Source organism: Oikopleura dioica, chromosome XSR (assembly GCF_907165135.1).
Source record: "Oikopleura dioica chromosome XSR, OKI2018_I68_1.0, whole genome shotgun sequence".
Lineage (NCBI taxonomy): Eukaryota > Metazoa > Chordata > Appendicularia > Copelata > Oikopleuridae > Oikopleura > Oikopleura dioica.
The window spans coordinates 5714420-5735231 of NC_137294.1; the positions used below are offsets into that span (position 1 = coordinate 5714420).

Below are 20812 nucleotides of genomic sequence, written 5' to 3' on the forward strand. Positions count from 1 at the left end.
TTCCCGACACAAGCATGTGTCCCTTTAGTGATTTCTGAAAAAGAGGGAAAAATAAATCTCTTGTTACCTATCTCTCTGGCTTACTTGAATGGAATAAACAAATTGCGAGGTAGCTTCAACCGTCGAGATTTTCGATCCGTTGCGCTGAAACTGGTAAACAACTGATCGCGACCCACCGACGAAAATGCGTTCGGGTGAGCTGAGTTTGGTTTCAAATGCAAAAATGCGCGAAAGGGCGATAAGGATCGCAAATGGAACCATTCCTGAGCATACTTAACGGCACATCTTCTTCTATATCTAAAATATTGGCCAATTCTCCGGAACTCACGTGCTAGAATGAAGAAAATTTGCTACAAATCAAAACCATAAGTCTTTACCCATAATCCCACTCTTGGGCCTCCACCACAAATCAGCCAGTCGCCGATCATCGAGCAACAGCTGATAAATCGACCTCTTTCCGGTCGATTAAGCTCTTCGTTCTCGTAAGGCAGAATCGTTCTGGTGATTTCCTGGCTTTTGATATCCCAGATGTGGACAAGTCCGTCTTCTGACGCTGTGCAGAAAATCCCTCGATCGATCGACATTGAAGAGCACTGAATCGCATCTAAAAATCTCAGTACTACTGGTTGTATTCATCGAATTACCTTTATGAGAGTCAATATCTTCCTTGATGATATGAAAAACGTTCAAATCGATTGTGTACAAAATTCCTCGTGGTCCACCTCCTATAAGTACGTCCTGGTCTTCCAAAATCAGAGCTGTGTTGTACGATTCGCTAGTTATGCGCTTGCCGTTTGAAATTCTTCCCTCTTCGCTGAGGATGAGAGTAACTAGGCCTCCTATGCCACCGGCAATCAAAATTCCCTTGTATTCGAGAATGAAAAGGATGCTGTGAAGTTGAGTCTGGAATTCTTGCGTTTTCGACCAGCGTGTTACATTGTAAGTCGTTATCTTTCCAAGATTATCTCCGATATAGAGGGTCGAACCGTTTCTCGAGAATGTCTGAGCGAAGATAGAACGGTAAGCATCAAGCACCTCCGCTTCCAACATTTTCTAAGAAAGACAAATATGATAAGGCTGGCGATAGGCACGATTTGATAAATAATGGCAGTCAAATAAATTGGCACACACAGTTCAGGAGTTTTGGGACATTCGCTTGCGAGATCGCGTTCGTGGAGGCTCTGAAACCGGGATGCAAAGAAAACTCGTCCATCGAAATCTACTCTCACGGAAAGAACTTTGAAAATTTGTGATTTGCATGCCTGTCTGGTACATATTCCTCTTCATCAAGCGATGACGAGCTGGTTTCTATGTATTCTATGAACGGTCAAGACCGCATTCTCCTAACAAGATAAAAATAGGGTCCAAGACCGTTTCCGATACGAACGGATTGTTTTCGACGATCTCTGTGCTGTTCTCGGGGACTTGAACGCTGGTGGTTTTCCGCAATCGCCGTATTTCTAGCAACGAAGTAGTTTATTGCGATCCCTGCGAAATTGAGTCCGTCGGCGCTCAAAGCTTACAATTTTATGATGGGAAATCTTCAATAAATTACCCATAAGCTGCTTAACGAAATGCTGTAGCCGGGTAGACGTGAGTCCCACTCGTTTGGCGCTTGCCCTGCCGGAAGAATAGAGATCGCAGATGAGCTCAAACAGTCCCTCCGTCGGACCCCGATTTATAGTCATCTCATTTAGTGGAATACCCCTAAGTATCTTCGTCACCGAGAAGAGACTTGAATGAGTTAGGCACTTCCGCGTCTGCTCTGCTAAATGCGTCTGGCGCGGTTTAACTCGTTTCCTGACAGGAGCCGCCATAAATAGAAGCATCAGCTTTAGCTCGGAATAAAATGGTAGCCACGAGAGGAAGACATCAGCCATGTACTCAACTCCATAGTAGTAGGTGAAGACGACCTTGTTCCAGGGTAAAAAACAGGCTTAGAAAACACACAAGGGGATCTACGATTGCTTTTTGAACCCTTGGCCAGTATTTGAGCCAGAAATTGACATCGGGAGAGTCGTTAAGCAGCGACTTCATTGAAAGAGTGGCTGGCAATGCTAATGACATAGCCTGCCAAGCGGCACTGTTCGAGGGGATGCCAGTTGTTTGGAATTTTAAGGAAAGAAATGCGACTAGCAACCCTTGACCATACACAATACCCATTCGTCTTCTATTCTCTATCTATGGTAATCCCGAGCAGGGTGCAAAGTAACCTCAGCGCTCCTACGCGCTTTCTTATCAAGATGTCAATTCAAGACAAAAAGATCAAGTGCGAGAAGTCGACTTCAGCGAAATGAGTAACAAGGGTGCAAAAAAGTGCTAGATTCCCAATTAAGAAGATCTTCGGAAATCTAGCACTACTGATTGTCTTTTTTTGAATAGCCGAGAAACGGTTTATTTTAATTTTACAATAAATATTTAACTTATACAACAGAAACAAAAAGGAAGAGTAAAAAACTTAAAAAGGAATGAAGCGCCCAAGAGGCAAGGAAAAAGAATCAACAGACTGAAAATGATTAAATAGTTTAAAGTCGCTTTTTGAAAAAGCGGGAATAAAGTAAAAAAAAACTGTATTTTGCTGTATATAATAAAAACGGTCTAACGAGCGATTTTGATAAATTAGGGCAAGGTTAAATTCGGCGGCTAAGCCTAAAGAAATATAGTAATGATTTTTGAATGATTTATGAATTAAATAATACTTTGATTGATTTTCACCAGATAGACTCAAGATCTCCAGCGCGCTCAAGAACGAATACGAGCTCCTGAAGATCGTGACTGCATCTGATATAGTAAAGGAAAAGAACAAACAAAAAGAAACAACAAAAATAAAGCAAACTTTTAAAAAATAATGATTTTGGAAAGGGAGAGTTTGTGTAAAAGAATAGAAATAAACTGCTCTGAGGGATAATTATGAATAAAACTCAAAAATTGTGAACTTTACTTTGATAAGTCGTTTTTTTATTATTGGGGAGCAAGGCTGCAGTGCGTCGAAAGATAGCTAATAAGCGCAGGTCAGAAGATTGGCAACAGTTACACCTTTTTCGACTAGCAAATATCGTTTTAATCCCTTTTCATTTTTTCTAATTCGACATGCATCTTTCCTCGGACCTTCCAGAAAACAGGAATGGCACGGTCGGTGTATTGAGATTTCGACAAAATGTTAAACAAGCCTGCTAGCAGAGTAAAAGTGCAATGTGTTCAAGTGCTAACTACAGTGGTTAATTGTTTTTAAAGCTTTCTGACCTGAAGTACGTAAACTCAACTAATAATTTCAAATATATTAAAAGATAAGGAAACAGAAAACAAGATTTATATTTTTTGAAGAAACTATGTTTTTGATCCGTTTTTTTTTATTTGGATTCAACTTATAATGAAAAAGAAACTGGGTTGAACGGGCTGAAGCGAATTCATTTATCTTTTTTTTTGCAAAGGGGAAATCAGTAGTAGTTGTAAATAGAATTAGTTATCGTAGTTGTTTGGGCACCTGTTAAATACCGAGGCAGCTGTTGGGAGAAGAATTTTTTAGAATACAATTCCGTGAAGGCGCCCGAAGGTTTTTAAGTTAATTATAAAAGGTGTGGCAACGCCGTCATTTTTTTCTTAACAGGAGTGATCATAAACGAGTGCCGCGCGAATGCTGCAGGGCTTCGTCGCCAGAAATCGTTGTGTTTTCACCGTTAACTCCTACGCGGAGAGTTTTGGACACACGATATCTTCGTGACCTGAAATACAAATTTATCTATTTGTGAAGATATTTTATGTTTTTGATTAAAACCTTTCTCAAGCGCAACTGAAACACTCAAAACAGTAAGCAAACTGAAACACTCGAAATTATGTCTCTCTCTCTCTTTTCTCTCTCTGATTAAAACGCAATACGAAACCTTTGAAAATGACCCGCTTTCTTAGTTGAAATGTGCTACTGAAAACGCAAATTTTACAGAAATATATTTATTTTATAATATGGAGGGAAGAAGATAAGAAATGCGATGAAAATCACCTTGGATCGGATGTTCGAGAGTGGGGCTTGTTGGAGATTGGCGGCTTTGGATCGTAGCTCTTGTCGCGTATGCGCAAGTTACGCTTGGAGTCGATTTCTTTGGAGCGCGATCGGAGGCCAGTCTTGCGGTCAGCCGAGGTCTTTCTCGATCGCCGGACGCGCTCTCGCTCGTTCTGAACATTGCCCTTGAACTACTCCCTTCAGTATCCAGCTAATGATACCTGATGATCGCCATCAGCGCTCGCGTCTCGCGCGTGTTTCGCATTGTCGTTGATGTCCAGCGCGGCTAGACGATCCGTTGTGTGTAATAATCTGTTGGTATCTTCTCGGGCCTTTTCGCGATCTCGATTCTTTCTTGACCTGTGGCGCTGGCGATCCTTCTTGCGCTCCTTGTCCAGCAGATTGTTGTTGTTCTTTCCCCTAGCTTCCCCGTTGATTTCCCCTGTTCGTTGCTCATCCTCGCGACCTGTCGCATCGCGGACAGCGGCGAATGTTTCGCGTTCCCTGACAAGAAAAATTCGCAAATCGAGTCATAGGAAGTTCAGGTTACCTTGGGCTTGTGCTCTGAGAGATTGAATTGTTTGACTTGGTGGTTAATTCCCAATCGTAGGCGTCAGACTCTCGGACATCCTTTCTATTTGTCGCTGACTCCAGCAGTGCGAATAGGAAGTCATAGTCCGGCTTAAAAGATAACCTCAGTAATACTTCTTTCTGGAAATGTCAAACCTTCATATCGTATTTTAAATTTTGAATATGACGGAGGAAGGGTTCGAATTCTTCGGGAACACGCTCGTGCTTCAGCAAGTCGTCGTGGTCGAATGTTCGTTTGATCTGTCCAACTTGATCTTTGTCCTTGATCTTTCGCCAAGGAAGCTGCCCGTGGAGAAACTCAATCAGCATGTAGAAAAGCGACCAAAGATCGTCGTGGCGTCCCATTTCGCTGTTGTTGTGAGCATTGACTGAGGCATATCTAAATTAATTCGAGATGAAAAGTGGCATTTAGTGATTTACTTCCAACCTGACAGTGCCGCGGAAGCCAGCAACAGTTCGCGCCTGACGAACTTTTCCCGTGGCGTCGACGTACTGACGAGCGAGACCATAGTCGAGCATGTAGACCTGTCTGGCTTTGCTAGAAACGCCCATTGCGAAATTTGACGGTTTTACGTCGCGATGGAGAAAGCCCACTTCGTGAATGTCCCGGATTGCTTGCAATATGTGGCGTCCAAGGCGAAGAGTCGTTGATAGCGAAAATGTTCCTGCGGACGAAGGGTTAACTTCTGATTAAACTCGCTTCTATTCACCTTTAGGCTGCGCCCTTCTTAGTTCTGCCAACGACTTTCCGACGAGACTCATCACGATGTAGTTGAAGCGCTCGTCCCTACCGCAGCCATAAAATTTGCAAACGTGGTCGGACTTGTGTTGCAGCGCTTTGAGAACAGCGACTTCCATTTTCAAGACCTAAAGTACAGAACGTGTTATCGCGTGGAGCCTTTTTTACTAAATAATTTAGAGCTAGTTGCTCACCTGTTTCGATTGCTTAGAAGATTCAACTTTGATTGCCACGTTTTCTTCTGACTCGATGAACTTCGCCGCGTAAATCTCGCCGAAACCACCCCCTCCGATTTTCTTCGTGATTCGCCATTTATCTTCAGAAGTTTATTTTTCAAAATTTCAACGAAATTCGTATACCTTTGATCGCATGACCAGGGAGGAGAAGATCTTCCGCCTTTTCCTCCTCGGTTTTTACAGCCATTGATGGTTTTCCCGTTTTCTTTGCTTATAGTCGCCGTGTTCGATGATTATTTATATTTCTTTATTTAAGGCCAGTTGATAAATGATAAATGGAAAGTTCAAGCTTCGCTAATGTCTCGCTTTAACGTCTCATTTCTTTTTTGCCGATATCTGAAAACAGGGCGACCGGTTAGTACGTATAATCCCAATAAATACAGATTTTAGAAACAGTATCTTAGTTGTTTGGCAGTATCCAGCAATTTAAAGAAATTTGACTAATCTGTTATGTTATTTCACTTGCTCGCTGTTTGATAGAAGGCGTTTCACAGAGTAGTTGTTCTCGGTTTTGCTCTTTCGCATCAAAACAGATTTTTCGTCCGTGATACGTCCATCATATCGTCTAGAAGCGCTTCCCTTGTCACTCCGATCTTCCTACTTAGATCGGTCTGTTCTGTGAAGGACAGTCCGTTGAATCTCTCTAATAAATCTCCATCAATGATATTCTTTGCCGCATTCTCCAGGTCTCTGAACTCATTCGAACACTAAAAATACGATTGTTCTCTTCGGAATAAAAAGCTCTGCGCTGGAAAATCAAGACTCAGAGCGCGAGAGTAGGTCTAATCTCTTCTTTTGGTAGATGGAACGTATTGACGGGGCCTCCAGGGAGTGTGTGTAGAACTCCAGCCTTTTTATTATTAACGCCTATGGCCAGCAGCTTTATCTCGAAGAAGACTGGCCTCGCTCTAGTTCTCTTTTTTTCTCGTTTGCAAATGAATCAATTTAAAATTGAAAACGGAACTAAAAAAACCTTCAGAATGTTACGAGGACGATAAAGTTCACTCATGCAAAAGAAGGGATGTTTTTGACTTGCAAAATAGGTTAAATTAAAAAGCACACTTACGTATCTATATTCCCTTGGATTTAGGCCGCCGTAATGAGGCAGATGGCTCTGAACGAGCGTTTGCAGCATTTCCAATCTTCTGAACACTTTCTCGGACACTGGCACAATGTCTCCCAACGAGCCGTCCAAACCGGCATAAAAAGTGACGTGTCTTAAAGGCACATAAAGTTTTAGGACAGCGAGTTTGAGAGTTTGAGAGTTTGAAAGCGCTCAATAGTCCTGATTAATTCTGACATAAATATTCGATTACTGCATCAGAGAAAAGGAAAAAAAAAATTTTTTAAATAAAAAAAAAACTAAAAGAGAAAAGTTACCTGGCATCGTTTTCTGTTAGGGCTACTTTCGTGAAAGTATCGTTTTGACGAGCGAGCGAGTTCCACATGGACATGACTCTTTTTCCAAGATTGATGTCAGCTTGTCGGATTAGCTGCTTCCCCCCGTTCGACTCTTTTTGATCTGGCTTGTACATGTAGACGTGTAAATTTCGCTGCATATCGGTGGAAACGAGCCCGACCTAAGAAAAGCTCTTGTTGACTAACTGTTTCAGTTTTGACCTTCAAATGATGTTGTATTGTGGTTTCCCTTCGGGATCTTAGCGGCCTACCCGGAAGGTAATCCGCGAAACAAGACGAATATACCACTCTTTTGGTTGTAAATGACAAATAAAAAGAAACAGACCATCTTTTTGGTCAAAATCAAGTACCTTATTAATACTGAATAACCCCCAAATTGTGCTGATTTCATCGCTCTACTCGCGACTCGGCATTTTTACGAGAGGTCGATAGAAGTAAAAAGTCAACCGGGTCTACTATTAGCTTAGGTTGCTTATGCTCAAAGTTGAACTCCTCTGTCCCGTTTGTTACCTGGTTTCCGTCGAGTAAGATTCCTACAGCCATGACTTCGCCAGCTCTACGCGCACGGGAAATAGAACTGATGCAATTTCGCTCTCCTTGGTGCCTCAGAAGCGTAATCCCCTGTTGGATATCGCCGACAAGTGCGTAGTTTTTAAAGCAGTGCGTCGCATGTGTGTAAAGCTACAAGAAAATGTAAATTATTTTGTTTTTTTGTTTCTTTTCACTTCTCTAAGACGCGCGTTTCGTGATAAGTTTTACAAATTGTCAAAGTGCTAAAATTGTCTTTCGGATAATAAAAAATAAATTCACTTTCGCGGTAATTATTACTTTCACGCGACGCCGGGCGGGAGCACTTACTTGTGTATCAACGAAACCGGTGGCTCGCAAGTTGTCATCTTGAAAAGCGTGAATGAATACTTTCTGTCCTATGGCGGCGATAAGGGCACCATCGAGTGAGTCTACCGCCGACACTGGTCCTCTCTGTGACTCGTCATAAACGGTTTTGTATTTGTAGCGAGTAAGTGGTTTCCCAGGCTCTGGAACAACGTCGATTACTTCTAGTAAGATGAGTCTTCCTCTACTTTGGCAAGGGTTAGCTCTCTTTTAATTTTAACATGTGTCCAGACATTGGACTAGCGCCCAACTGCGCCGCTGTGTCTGAACTTGACAAGAGCTCTTGCGCCTTTTACCAAGGGCGCAGATTAGCAGGGTCAACTTCAATAACTATTTTAATCGTCAATTAGCCCCACTGGAAATGGAAAGCTCATGTAAAAAAAAACTCTTCGCCGTTATCTATATCTAGAAACGATGTTCGGTAGCTACCCCGGTCCTTTGATAATCTTCTCCGCAAACATTGCTCGTTCCGATTGCTATGTACTGTTTTCTGCCGCTCATTGATGCTTCCGATTTTAGGTAGACCGAGCGACAACACAGAATATGCTCATGAGCGTCCATTTCTATCCTTGAATTAGGAATTACTTCCCAAGTTGACGGACTGAACATTTCAACGAAGTACTGTGATGGTTTATTCTCGTCTCAAATTGAGCAATTACTAAAGGGCCTTCAGTAAAGACCGTTGTAAAGAAGAAAAATAGATGAAAATAGATTATTAACCATGCCTGTGGGAAAAGCTGAGTTTCGACATTGGCTACTTCAGGCATATCTTCATACTCCTTGTGTCCTTCCGCATTGATCTGAACTTGACGTGTAAATTGCGACGCGCGAAGGGCGCGCGGAGGAAGTTTAGTGATCGTCACCTTGGGCAGCATTTCGATCTTCTCATTTCTGCAGCCGCAGATGGTCAACACTTTTTGCTCTAGATCGTACGATGAAAAGCACGGCGTGTAGTTGAGCTTGATTTTTTTGAAGGGCCAGTCTGCGTCGTACTTGAGAAACGGCTGAAGAGTCGCAACTGTGAGTGTTTTTGTGGAATGGCGGAAGTAGAGGAATCCGTGTGGGCACGATTCGTTGTCGAATGGAGTAAACGCGTTTACAAATCCCTCCTGCCACATAGAATGAATGCTAAACAACGCTGTGATAATCGCCTTCTTTGATTAATCTTCAGATTAATGACAAAATTACGCGAGCTCTGATTTTGGGCTCACAAGGTAAATTATCTCTCATAAAGGAGCATAAAATCAGCTCTTTGATGTCAAATACAACTCACTTTAATCTGCCGTCCTGTCCGGAGAAGATCCAGTGGGGATAAGCCCCACCTAGGAATACTCCCTTGTGTCCTTGTATATTCTTGAATTGTCGCATCATTTTGTTGTTCCGGTGTTTCTTGATAATTTCATCGCTGACACCTGGAATCCGACGTAACAATTTCGTTTTGTCTTGGAATTTGATAAATCGACCAGACAGGACCGGATTTTCCGTTTGGAATCGAATTGGAGTGGCGCGGAAACGGTAAATCATCAACTGATCCGCAATCATCACAACTATTCAGGGCTCAGTTTGTCGTAATTACGACAATTATATTTATATATTTATATTTTTATTTTATATTTATAGACATCGCATCCAGGAAATTTAACTACAGGCGAGGCTACACTTGAGTCCCTCTCCTATGTAAGGCAGTCCGCATGGTCCCATTTTGAAGACGTTCATTTCCTGCACGTCCATCACATCTAATCGGCGTCCATCAGAGCCCTCAAAACGGCTAGTTTCGATGATTTTAGGAGCATTGGCAAAGTTTCGGTCTCCGAAACGTAAAATGCAATCTGGCAGTGAATATATCTCAAGGTTTCCGTTTGCTCGAGTGAGGAACAACCAATGTCGGCCCTTAGCATCGCCGTCGATAAATTCTTCGAACTCTTCGCCCTCTGCAGTTTCATTCAAGAACACTTTTTAGCGCATTTGACAAATGTAATTGAATAGCGAATTACACTGTGAGTGTTACTTCACAAGTAAAATACGCTCCTGAATCTGCTGTTGGCTCCTCTATATCCCCGTACAGCAGTTCATCTTCTTCCTCTGCCGTGAGAATTGTATTGAAATCTAAGTGGAATTCTTCTCTGTTCTCGTCATCGCCATGTTGAGTTAACGAAGGCTCAGACTGTTTCTCTTTTTTCTCGGATAGTTTCTTTTCTTTTGCTTCTTGATTTCGAATAATGTCGGGACTCCCTTTACCAAGCACGAAATGGCCTTCATCATCTTTCATTAGCGAGATGTGCATGATCTTCTTGCCAGGGTCGTCCGACGAACACTCAGGCGCAGTCGAGGTCTTCATCATAACACTTCCATCGGAATTGGTATGCAGAACAAGTGAGATGATTGTCCCCTTCGAAGCGAGAATGACCAAGTAAGGATCACAGGCTACTGCTTGGATAATCTGTCCGTTGAGATCGAATGGTTTGTTCTGAATCGTCTCCTGCGTGTCCATGTCGACCAGGACAACTGCGCGTGGGAGTACTTGCACGATGTATTTTCCATTACCGATGGTTGAGCAAAATATCGTTTTCGCGTTCGTTGCCAAGCCGCACTCCTCCTTTTTCAATTCTTCGAGGATCTGGCCCGTTGTGAAAACCATGGTCTGGTCTTTCTTCGTCATAACTAAGAGACTATGTCTTGTCGATTCTGATCTGCGCAATGTCCACATGTCATTGAAATTCATTGGGAAGGGAAAATTTGATGCTATACTTGGTCGTACTGATTTGTGCAAGACTGTTATGCTGCCTGTTTTGTCCTTGCCTGAGAGAATGCAAACATCGATGTTTCTATCTCTTGCGTCGCTTCCTACATGGTCGTAGCTATCGTTGTGGTTGGATGTGTGGATCAACTCTACTGGTCCACAAGGGCCAATATTCGAAATATTATCCATTGTCTCGAATTCATAGCACAAATTAACGTCAAGGTTGAAAATCTCGTCTCCGTAGTACCCGTCAATCGCACCGAGCTCGTCTTCTTCGGCCTCGAAGATTGTTTTGTTGCGCTTTGGCACAGTGCCATTGCTGTGGACTTTTTCCCAATCCCCGGACGGATCACTCGTTCGTTTTCGTTTTTTCTCAGGAGAGTTTTCTTCTTTTTCCATTTCGAAATCGAGGGGGTTTTCTTCTTCCATTTCGTTCTCACCGCCATTTTCTTGATTATTTGATTTGGCATCGCCGTTTTCAACTGATAGGGATGATTTTTTAGAAGTAACTTGATTGTCGCATTTGTAACGTAACAGCAGAGAGTTGCCTAATCTGGAGCCGAGAAATATCAAGTTATCGTTTAATTTTGTAAGCGTCGTAGGAATGACAGATGAGGCGACCTGATCCAAGTGAAATCTCCTGACATTATTCAGTGAGTCCTTCTTCAGTGTGATCACATAAACATCTCCGGTTTCGAGGGAGACGCATATAGAATCGCTGGATAACATACACGCTCTGCAATTGAGCAAATTCAACGGGGAAACATCCTGCTCCTTCAAAGCAAAGTTCGTAGAGCCAAATGTGAGGCTATTGAGAGCGACACCGTACGGTGGCACAGACTGGTCCAAATAGATAAGCGAGTTGGTGGCGAACAGAAGCGATCCTCCAAGCGGTTTCGGAATGGGAAAGATCGCTGATGCATCGAAGGGCAAGCCCGACATTTGCCAAATGATGGGGTGCGTTTGGTCGATCAGATTAATCGAAAGTGCAACGATCCCACATGTATCTTGTCTTTCGGTGACACGACCCGTCCAAGTCGGCAACGCTTCATAGAGAATCAGCAGTGTAGGATCGTTGTAGCCGTCGAGGAATTGAAAATCAATGACTGAGGCGACCTTTACTGGCAAATTCTGTACGTCGATCATGAAGGAAGCTACGGCTTGATGGGTTCGACCGGACATATCCCTCCCCGTAGCTCGTCGAAAAGGAAGAATCGCAAGATAGGAGCCATAAATCAACACAGCCGCGCATCTATTGAACCCATCTACGCGTGCCAGTGCGATCGAGTTGAGTTTTCGAAATCCCCGGCGAAGATCTTCGTCCTGGAAGTAATGCATCGAAACAGTCGTTAGCGAACCTGTATCAGGCTCGTACTCGACAATCACGCATTTTGACTCTTCAATGGAGAGGAGCAACGAGTCCCGGACGCTGCCGCTGAAGCGCACCCGGGACATTGAGATAACAGTGCCCCAGAGTTCAAATTCGTCACAAAGTTCAAAACTGTCGACGTTATTTCCAGATTCGTCTTTTGACGAAGAAATTCGATAGACTGACAAAATGTTTCCAGCAGCGACGGCCAGGTTTTGCTCGCCATCGTGATAAAAACACAAGGCACATGACTCGTCGACCCCCGTCGGCCTCTGAGATTCCTTATGATATCCGTAGATCTCGCATGGCGGGAGGGCAGGCGGCTCTTCAGTGTTTTCCTCTTCTATCATAATCACGATTTCATTCTGCAAAAAATGCGCTTCTAGAACATTTGTTTTCTTTAAAGGAGAATGGAGAAGCTTGATCAGTTTCGCAGAACAATGATCAACCCAACCATGAAAAACCTGGAAATCGACCCAGATGTCATCAAGGTAGTAAATTGCTTCAGATCAAAGATAAATTGGCTTCGATCTGAATTCATTTCCAGCTCGAGAGCAAAGTGAAAATTTTGATTTTTAATTTTTTTTTGTCAAGGAACATGTAGACATATGATAAAGTTGAATGGGCTGGATAATATAAATTGAAATGTTTTCAGATGCTGGAAATATGTGGCAAAGAAGTGCTACGCGAACGGGCGATGAGTGGCCGAGAACTTGCTGGCCAGGAACTCATCGACTTCATCCGCGACTTGGTGGTCAACGTTGGCAAAATTCGAGAGGCGAGACTCAGATGCAAGAAACTTGATCCCGAGCTTGAAACTCTTAGGACAGTGGTCAGAGATTCCCTTTTGTTGCTTTCCGAAAGTCGAAAATTTTGAAACTAGTCAATAGTTTTTAAGTGAAGCCAAAGCAGACTGCCAGAGAATAACCTGTTTTCTCTTATTACCGTTTCCCGATCACTTTAAAAAGCAAGAGACTCCAGCACTCACCAGAGGGATTTAAAACATTCAAATAAGCAACAAAACGAATCAGCGTAAAGAAAATAAATATGTATCAATTTGAATAAACTATTTAAACACAATACAAGGAAAGAGACAAGCCTTCACTGTCGAAGTGTCCTTTTATTCTTTTTAAGAGACTGAGAAACTCTTCAAGAATCGGTAGTTTTCTTAGGTAGTTTAGGTAACGGAGAGAATTTGAAATTGAACTAGCGGAGAATGGAAAGAATCGTCGCCAAATCGCTCGTCTATTTTTTTTTTGTTTGTTGTTGAATGCAGGAACAGAAGAAGATAGGAATAAAAATAACTCAAAGAGATTTCATTTTTTAAGATGTGGGGTAGGCGAAATCAATACAGGAATGTTTTAGGTTATTTCTTTCTGGATTTTAGAAACAGAGTTATGTAATGTCTCATGAATATTGGGGAGATTAGATCGCAGCGGCCGTTTATATCTGGGTTTTGGTCAAATTTAGGCTTGCTTCAATCAAAATTGAATTAAAGATCTGTTGATCCCACAAATAGTACAGTAGTTAAGCTAGCCATCCAAATTGTATGATCAAATGGCAATTTTTTAAAGGAAAAAGCTCATGTTCAAATTTGACTTCAGAACTCGTCAGATCTAAACACACTTAGTATCCGTTTGTTAAATTTTGTTGTTTACTCGAAACTTGCGTCCGATAAAAATGTTAAATTACAATTTTTTTTTATTTCGGGCTGTCATAACGTATTTATGTTTTCACATAGTATTTACATTTAAAAGAAGAAATCGAAATGGAAAAAGAAAAAATGATTAGGAAATGCAGCTCTGATAGAAACATTTAAGTTAGAAAGAATTTATAAAATGAAAAAAGCATTGTTAGCCGAGCTCCTCGTTAATCAATCGTTTTAAACGTTCCAGGTATTCGGGGAATACTTCAATATCGTTATGGCCGGCATCTATTGGAATTTTCGTTTAAAAGTGATTGCGAAAGGGCGGACTTACTATTAACCCAAAGTGGTGGCAGTGGTTTAGGGCACCTGTCGTGAATCTGCTTTCCGTGAATGAATGGAATTACCTCGTCCTCTGTCCCGTGAATCACCAAAGTCGGACTCCTCACGCGTTGCACTTTCTCGACACTAAAATAGATGAATTTAAAAAACTTTTTGCAGGCAAAATCCTGACTTTGCCTACTTTTATATTCAAAAAATTCCGTAAAAACGAAAGCCCGTAAAATTCTGAGTCGACTGGACCAGACTCAGACGAAAACCGTCAGACGATGACGTCATAAATGACGCTAGAAGTTGTCAAAAATGGCGATTTTGGGCAAACTTTGAGTCACTTTTTTGGGCTTTTTTGACGGAATTATTTAATGTTCTATAGTTCAAATTGATCCCTGTGAAAAACTGTACTAAGGTTTTTCATGATTTTTCATTTCGTCGAAATTATTTTTTCGGAAAATTCTAGAGCCAAGTTTTTCAAAATTTTTTTCTTAATCCGTAAAAACCTTAGTGCAGTTATTAAAAAGCTTTCATTTAAGCTATCAAACACCGAAAAATTCAAGCAGGAACGCCGTTAAAAGAAGACTCAAAGTTTCGGCTTTTTGTAACCTTCTGACGTCATTTGTGACGTCATTCTCTAGAAAATTTTTAAAACGATTTGGTCGAATCGACTCAAAATTTTGCAGGCTTTCTTACGGGCTGAAAATCTGACCACGTTAGAATTCTGCTTGCAAAAAGTTTTTTAAATTCATCATAGTAATAATACTGTATTGTAACTGTCAGTTAACTGCCGCAATTTGGACTGCCACAAATTGGTCCTTTTTGGAATTATCTGGAAGACGGCCGGGGACAAAATTGCGGCAGTTAACTGTATTAGAACAAGCGCCGTGGTTTCAATTAATTACTTTTTGAAAGCGTCGAAAAACCATGTTCTCTTTGCTGTGGGGAACAGAACTCGAAAGCCTGAAGACAAGGGCGAGTGAAGCACGACGGCGGCGCAGTCGACTTTTGTTGCTAGATCAGTCGTCGGGACTTAACGATTGCGAATTGAAAAATCTTCCTTCATTTTAATAGAATGGTACCTGTGCCGATTGACTGTCCGTAAAGAATGACTTGATCCGGGCGAACATTATATTTCTCGAGTAGCTTTTCGTACGCCGCGGCGCAAGCTTTGTTCAAGTTTGACTCGTTTGGCTTTCCCGAGCTCTGGCCATAGCCGCAGTAGTCGTAGCTCAGAATATTGACCTTGAGTCGAGTCCCTAATTGTCAATCAAAAGTTAGCGAAAGCAATATTCGTTTGTGAGTTACCCAGTCCGATGAAAAACGAGCTCATTTGTCCGAGGTCGACCGCATTGCCGTGCGAAAAAAGAAGCGTGTATTTGGCGCTGGGCGAGCAGGTCACATGCATGCACGAAATCCTTAATTCGACATTGGAAAAAGAATGCGCAACGGTGTCTCTTACTTTTCGCCAGATCGCGTTCTAGCGTAGAATACGTCAATTTGATCCTGTTCTCGGGCAGAGTGCTGCCATTCTGCGCGCTCGCTCAAGTGTATTTTGTATTTGGTCCCATTTTCGTCCCGAACTAGGATTAAAATAATGGAGAAAGATGGTCTCGAAAGAAGAGATTATACCGATTGTGTAAGACGGCTCTGGCGGAAGGAATGCTACCTTGGCTGCGATTCTTGACGGACAGGGTGGACAAAGAAATAACCTACAGAACTCCGAACAGCCGAGTCCATTCATTTAAATCTTAAGAAGCTTTGATAGCGATGAATGTATAGTTCAACAATTTGAGTCGTCTTTTAGCGCTTATATCGACTGGCCAGCTCAATTTTGGCATCGCTTTGGATCCACCAAGTCGGTATATTGTTTGCAGTTACGCTTACCAAATTTAATTTTTGAATTTGGACAATGATTAAATATTTAACAAAGAATATGCAATAATAATGGAGTCTGATAAACCGATTTTCGCAAGGAAATCGGGTCTCTCTCTTTTCATTTTTTAAAAAATTATACATTTTTCTTCAGTTTATTTTAGAAAAAAAAAATGCCAACGAAAACAAAGTCAAATATCAAATAATCAAATCATTCTCACAAAGCAGACATGAATAGGCGCAATTAAATCGCTAAAACTGATAAAATGCGAATAATTATTTTTCACAAGAAGGTAGTCGATTTCTTCTTACTCTCTCTCTCTCTATCTTTGAGGTATTTTTTGTTGAGTTATATTTAGTGTGCATTTAGTGTAGTAATGTTTTCGGCTGAGTGGAATATTTGGAGTTGGCGCTCTCCAGAGACGATGCGCCCAATGAAACGAGAATGCGGGGGCGCTGCTTTTTCCCTTTCCCAGGGAACAGGGCAAAAAGAGAGCGAGACAGTGAGATCAGAATAGGGATCAGCCCCGGGCCCAGCGCGAACCTCAATCAACAAGTGATCATGGCTCTGCTAAAAGAGACCAAATCGGCGCTCATCTTCGACTCTTGGGACAGATCGGGCCTACCTTTATTAGGCGCCGGATTCGAAATAATAAAAGAAAAATAAACTTTATTTTTCCTTAGGAAAAATTCTAGCTCTTTTCAAATACCGACGAAAATGGTATTTATGATCCGATTTAAAGCGCATTTGATAAATCTGAACAACACTGCCACAGATATTCAAGTTATTGTCAGAAATTCGCGACAGAAAAAGCTGCTGAGGAAGAAGATACTCAAACCAGTAAGTTACATCACGTGGAAAGCAAATGAAGATAAGCCGCCATCGGTTGGAAGTGATTGGGTTTACATCGCCGATTTGTACCCACTGAACGAAGATGTTATTTGGTGGCTCTCCCGACTGACGGATCGCTTCGTTGCAGGTAAAAAAAATCAATGATGACTTCCTTGCTTTCTTTTTTTTCAGTCCTTCACAGCGATTTGCTTGCAGCCAAGATAAACAACCTAGCGCCGACGAACATTATCATGCTCCGATCGAACGTAGCACAGGTGATTACGTCGAAGCTACGAGCAAAGAAGAACTCCTCCATCGAGTCGTTTCGTATTTCAGAAAAGGGCCTCTTTGTTGCCACAGGTGAGAAGTTACAAAGAGCGAAATGTTTCGAATGCGAAACTCCTCGTGTAATTATATTTCCGCGCATCAAATTGGCGCTAGAAAAGCTGCTATTAGGCGATAATTGTTTTTTTTCAAGAGATGAAAGACAAAGAGCTCTTTTCTCAAGAGGAGAATGAATGCGTGGGACACGATCAACTTGGACTCAGTTTCAACTTATCGCTGACAATGGACGAGATCAAGCAGAGAGCTAAAGGAACGATTTCAAATAACAAGAGAATATTGAGTGTTTATGTCATAAACTTTATGAGTATCGATTATTTAATCCGAAAAAAGTGACACTACCACATCATGGAAGGAGAAAAGAAGGAAACATACAGATTGATTCAGAGGACTCAGATGACCCTGACGACGACCTTGATATTTGAATGAAATTTGGCCTATAATTTCCAATTACCGGTTTAGTATGAGTTCGGTCTCAAGTGTGGAGATGTCAGGATGTTCGCAACTCGACGTAGACGTCTCAAAAATGTTCTGGAAGAGCTTCTCCCTCTCTCCTCCCATCGAATCGGAACTTTATCAGCCTGATATTCTGCAGCGCCAGAGGACAGCTACTCCCGGTAAGTGCCATGTGTGTGTTTTTTTGAGATTACGAAAAATAGCGGGGAGAAAGAAGAGTTCGCGCTTGAGCCGTCACGAAATACAGTCAGCCAGATCACTCCACCTCGTTCAAATCAGATCATACCAAAAGGAAGTAGCAGAAGAGGAGGAAAGAAAGAAAAACATATCTGAGAATCGTCTTCGAGCAAGAGAACTTCTGGAGAGCCACCGAAAACATCGAGTTTATGCTGAGCTTATTTCATCCCGTAAGTATACTTTAAAATGACCTTGTTCGGAATTTCTCAGGAGTGAACCGGAGATACGTTCGAGAGGAAAAAAACAACAACGATTCCGAAGCGGATGAAGTCCAAAAACTCGACTTCTTCAAATCGAAGACGTTTCACTAAAATCTTTGCAAAATTCCTTTTCCGATAAGTTCTTTCCTATTGCCCGAAATATATTTTTATACTCTCTTAACAATGTTTATATACAAGCAGGTGTCTAACATTATGCGAATGAGGCTACTAATTATCGATGGAAGGATACGTGTCTGATGACGTGAAAGTTTTCGGAGAAAAGTGCTCTTCGGTGATTCACGGGCCAAATTGCCCGAGGCCGCACGGCATTGGCGGTGGAGGAGTTGAACATTCAGATGATCTAGTAAATTTGTATGTCGTAAAAGTACATGTACGTTAAAAACTAAGAGGAATCGATGGAAAAGAGATTATTCCTACTTTGCTTGGCTGGGAGCGCCGCTGCACAGACTTGCAGGTTCTGGGCTTGATAGTGTTTTAATTAAAAATATAAACAGAAATCAAAAATGATAGTCTACGTTCGAACCCAGATAAAAGTGATAATGCGGATCGATCCGTATGCTACAAATTGAAGAACATGGGTTTATGCTCTGCCTACGGCAGTGAATGTAAATATACTTGCGGATTATGCTATTCATCTTCCAGAACATCTGCAGCTCCAGGAAATGAGTTAGCTCTATCGAAGAATCACACAGTGATCCACAGTGGATATATTTTTGCAGGGAATTTCTGAGTGACCCATGATAAGCATCTACAAGCAGCAGCGAGCCCTGTGGTTCTTCAGATATGCGAAGACTAAAATGTGAGCAACGGTGTATAAAAACCAATGAAAAAGCGCAGTGTGCATGCCATACAGGCTTTAAATTATCCGGCAGTAATAGATGCATCGACGAGAATGAATGTCTCGACTCCACAAAGATGGCCCAATGTGATGATCTTGATCTCAAGTGCCAAAACTACTATGGTGGCTTTTTCTGTGCTAATAAAGAATCTTGTGGATTCGATGAGATGAAACGTTATCATCGAGATGGATGCTGCAAAATTGACAATGATGAGACGTGTGGGCAACAAGGTCTCATTGGCGCTGGATCAGGTCGAATCCTTGGAGGATCTGATGCATCGAGAGGACAATGGCCATGGCTCGTCTGGATTAAATACGAAAACAACGATGGACTTGGCCCCCGTCTTTGTGGAGGATCACTCATCTCAAACCAATGGGTACTTACAGCCGCACATTGCGTGATTTCTGTAACTAAAGGTGACAGATTTAAAACTTGCGATGGCTGTCTCGAAATGAATGCCGGTGTGTACAACACCGGTCTTTCATACAGCGATGAGATGCATCGCGTTCCACTCGTGCCAAAGAAGATTGTTGTGCATGATAATTATAAAGGCGAAGGTCTATTCAACGATATTGCTTTGGTCCAAATCGACCCCGTTGATATTGTGAGCAGCGATTATGTCAAGCCGATTTGTCTACCTAAATTCGAAGAGCCTGTTGCCGGAACAAAATGCTTCATCGCGGGCTGGGGTCAAACCCTGAACGACACGCAGTCTGCCGTTCTTCAAGATGCGCCTATAACTATTTCCGATATTGATGCATGTAAGGCCAATTACGATGTGAAAGGACATCTTCAATCGAGAGTTCGAGTAGAAGATCACATTTGCGGAAAAGAATCTAACTTGGATCAAATAGAGTTCATCTACAAAGATGCTTGCCAGGGTGACTCTGGGGGTCCACTTATGTGTCAGCGTTGCGAGTCTTGTAATTGGTATGTCGCCGGTGTCGTCAGTTTTGGCGACGATTGCGGCAAATGGGATGGTGTTTATACAAAAGTATCTCGATACGAAGATTGGATAAGAAGAAACATGCTGCTACCAGTTCTTAAAAAAGATAAAGTCCAAGGTCTTTCGTGTCACGCTTGCTGCGAGTTCATTGAAATATCAGGAGATTCTCTCCAGAAAGACCGACAAGGCATTTACAGAATTGACTTCGGCATCGGAAAAGTAGCTAAGCGAAAAGTATATAAGCAACTTTATCAGAAACCAGAAGACACAAACTACCTCTGGTTCTTATCCAACGAACAGTACAACATTTGGTTTGTCAACAAGAAGGTTGGAGAACCAAGTGGAGGAATTTTAAGTGCAGATCCAGCCGCGTGCCCCGCAAATTCTCGAAAAAATCAGTGGAAAATTTATGATGAAAGCAGTGGAAAGGGTTACTGGCGAAGACCAGAGCCTGAATTTGAAGTTAAATGTGTCGACAATCCGTTCGAATGGTCAACTTGGTCAGCTTGTTCAAAAATCGCACAGAAGAGTGGTTTAACTACATCGCTCAGCGAGAATGATCCCTGTCTTGGAACGCAAACACGCACGAGAAATAGTCAGCAATCTGAACAGGAAGAGGTTCAATCGCGATCCTGTCTTCTGAAAGCAAGAGGCTGTTGCTGCAAAGAGTTTTCGATGAAAGCAAAGAACTCTGCAGAATCTGCGATGATTTGGTCTCGCATTGAAGATGACTTCTCCAACAATGCGCGATTCAAAGCAATTGTGGGCGGAAACGAAATATTCCTCATTCATTCTTCTGTAAGTGATCCGAATAAACACTAACACGCAATACTTCAAAATTTTTATATACAAATTATTTTTAGCGATTTAGCGGGCCAAAATGGCTTGTTACCCCAACACTATCGGGCAACAGCGCGTATGCTTTCCAGGCAATAGAAGAAGCGAACAAATTCTGTCCTTATCACAAAGAAATTTATCGACTTGCTACCAGCGGCAAATACGTCGAAACGGAGTATGAATACAAGTGTACTGAAGGAAAGATTTCGCAATTATATCTTTAGCTTTGTATTCTCCATCAATAATTATAAATCATAATTTATAATT

General features: G+C 42.0%; 6 protein-coding genes and 2 long non-coding RNA genes across 11 annotated transcripts in view; 3 read left to right on the forward strand and 5 right to left on the reverse strand.

The window, feature by feature from the left end:
- Positions 1-11: 11 nt before the first annotated feature.
- LOC145707067 (uncharacterized) overlaps positions 12-20812 on the reverse strand; it is a 30248-nt gene continuing 9447 nt past the window's right edge. Inside the window, exons 2-3 of the long non-coding RNA XR_014134725.1 lie at positions 85-199; positions 12-34 (exon numbers count right to left, since the gene is read on the reverse strand). This is a non-coding gene — a long non-coding RNA (uncharacterized LOC145707067). The remainder of the gene's footprint in view (positions 35-84; positions 200-20812) is intronic.
- The window catches only part of LOC145707066 (uncharacterized), a 42974-nt gene continuing 23240 nt past the window's right edge, over positions 1079-20812 (reverse strand). The window contains exons 1-7 of one of the 2 annotated variants that reach the window (XM_081784543.1): positions 2134-2230; positions 1984-2070; positions 1801-1913; positions 1556-1734; positions 1378-1518; positions 1266-1317; positions 1079-1180 (exon numbers count right to left, since the gene is read on the reverse strand). In XM_081784543.1, the coding sequence (XP_081640669.1) occupies positions 1135-1180; positions 1266-1317; positions 1378-1518; positions 1556-1734; positions 1801-1913; positions 1984-2070; positions 2134-2163 (648 nt within the window). In that variant the 5' untranslated portion in view covers positions 2164-2230 and the 3' untranslated portion in view covers positions 1079-1134. Of the gene's footprint in view, positions 1181-1265; positions 1318-1377; positions 1519-1555; positions 1735-1800; positions 1914-1983; positions 2084-2133; positions 2231-20812 lie in introns of those variants that run through there. The other variant, XM_081784544.1, reaches the window with a different exon arrangement.
- Positions 2394-5896, reverse strand: LOC145708110 (tau-tubulin kinase homolog Asator-like). 2 transcript variants are annotated; one of them, XM_081785732.1, is made up of 9 exons: positions 5687-5896; positions 5522-5643; positions 5299-5455; positions 5016-5253; positions 4724-4967; positions 4548-4678; positions 4219-4501; positions 3998-4182; positions 2394-3722 (listed from the first exon to the last, which is right to left on the reverse strand). In XM_081785732.1, exons 1-9 carry the CDS (start codon positions 5748-5750, stop codon positions 3614-3616), a joined length of 1533 nt encoding a protein of 510 aa, XP_081641858.1. In that variant the 5' UTR covers positions 5751-5896; the 3' UTR covers positions 2394-3613. The 2 variants fall into 2 exon arrangements, with proteins under 2 accessions (XP_081641858.1, XP_081641859.1); XM_081785733.1 differs by having other exon boundaries at positions 2395-3722; positions 3998-4170.
- LOC145706743 (cleavage and polyadenylation specificity factor subunit 1-like) lies at positions 5927-12386 on the reverse strand. Its single transcript, XM_081784181.1, has 11 exons — positions 9890-12386; positions 9523-9828; positions 9150-9423; positions 8740-9004; positions 8602-8676; positions 8313-8497; positions 7841-8063; positions 7493-7663; positions 6944-7143; positions 6630-6780; positions 5927-6270 (listed from the first exon to the last, which is right to left on the reverse strand). The coding sequence occupies exons 1-11, from the start codon at positions 12333-12335 to the stop codon at positions 6088-6090; spliced, it is 4479 nt and encodes a 1492-aa protein (XP_081640307.1). The 5' UTR covers positions 12336-12386; the 3' UTR covers positions 5927-6087.
- On the forward strand, positions 12345-13102 carry LOC145710141 (uncharacterized). Its single transcript, XR_014135009.1, has 3 exons — positions 12345-12476; positions 12641-12814; positions 12958-13102. It is a non-coding gene; the product is annotated as an uncharacterized LOC145710141 (long non-coding RNA).
- On the reverse strand, positions 13086-15740 carry LOC145710139 (alpha/beta hydrolase domain-containing protein 17B-like). Its single transcript, XM_081787836.1, has 7 exons — positions 15593-15740; positions 15423-15543; positions 15269-15378; positions 15043-15219; positions 14866-14992; positions 13965-14098; positions 13086-13918 (listed from the first exon to the last, which is right to left on the reverse strand). The coding sequence occupies exons 1-7, from the start codon at positions 15702-15704 to the stop codon at positions 13839-13841; spliced, it is 861 nt and encodes a 286-aa protein (XP_081643962.1). The 5' UTR covers positions 15705-15740; the 3' UTR covers positions 13086-13838.
- LOC145707482 (cilia- and flagella-associated protein HOATZ-like) lies at positions 16300-18080 on the forward strand. 2 transcript variants are annotated; one of them, XM_081785012.1, is made up of 5 exons: positions 16300-16470; positions 16579-16815; positions 16860-17027; positions 17146-17626; positions 17669-17808. In XM_081785012.1, the coding sequence occupies exons 1-4, from the start codon at positions 16398-16400 to the stop codon at positions 17343-17345; spliced, it is 678 nt and encodes a 225-aa protein (XP_081641138.1). In that variant the 5' UTR covers positions 16300-16397; the 3' UTR covers positions 17346-17626; positions 17669-17808. The 2 variants fall into 2 exon arrangements, with proteins under 2 accessions (XP_081641138.1, XP_081641139.1); XM_081785013.1 differs by lacking the exons at positions 16300-16470; positions 16579-16815; positions 16860-17027 and adding an exon at positions 17913-18080 and having other exon boundaries at positions 17323-17626; positions 17669-17872.
- Positions 18267-20769, forward strand: LOC145706747 (uncharacterized). Its single transcript, XM_081784184.1, has 3 exons — positions 18267-18377; positions 18458-20506; positions 20572-20769. The coding sequence occupies exons 2-3, from the start codon at positions 18707-18709 to the stop codon at positions 20767-20769; spliced, it is 1998 nt and encodes a 665-aa protein (XP_081640310.1). The 5' UTR covers positions 18267-18377; positions 18458-18706.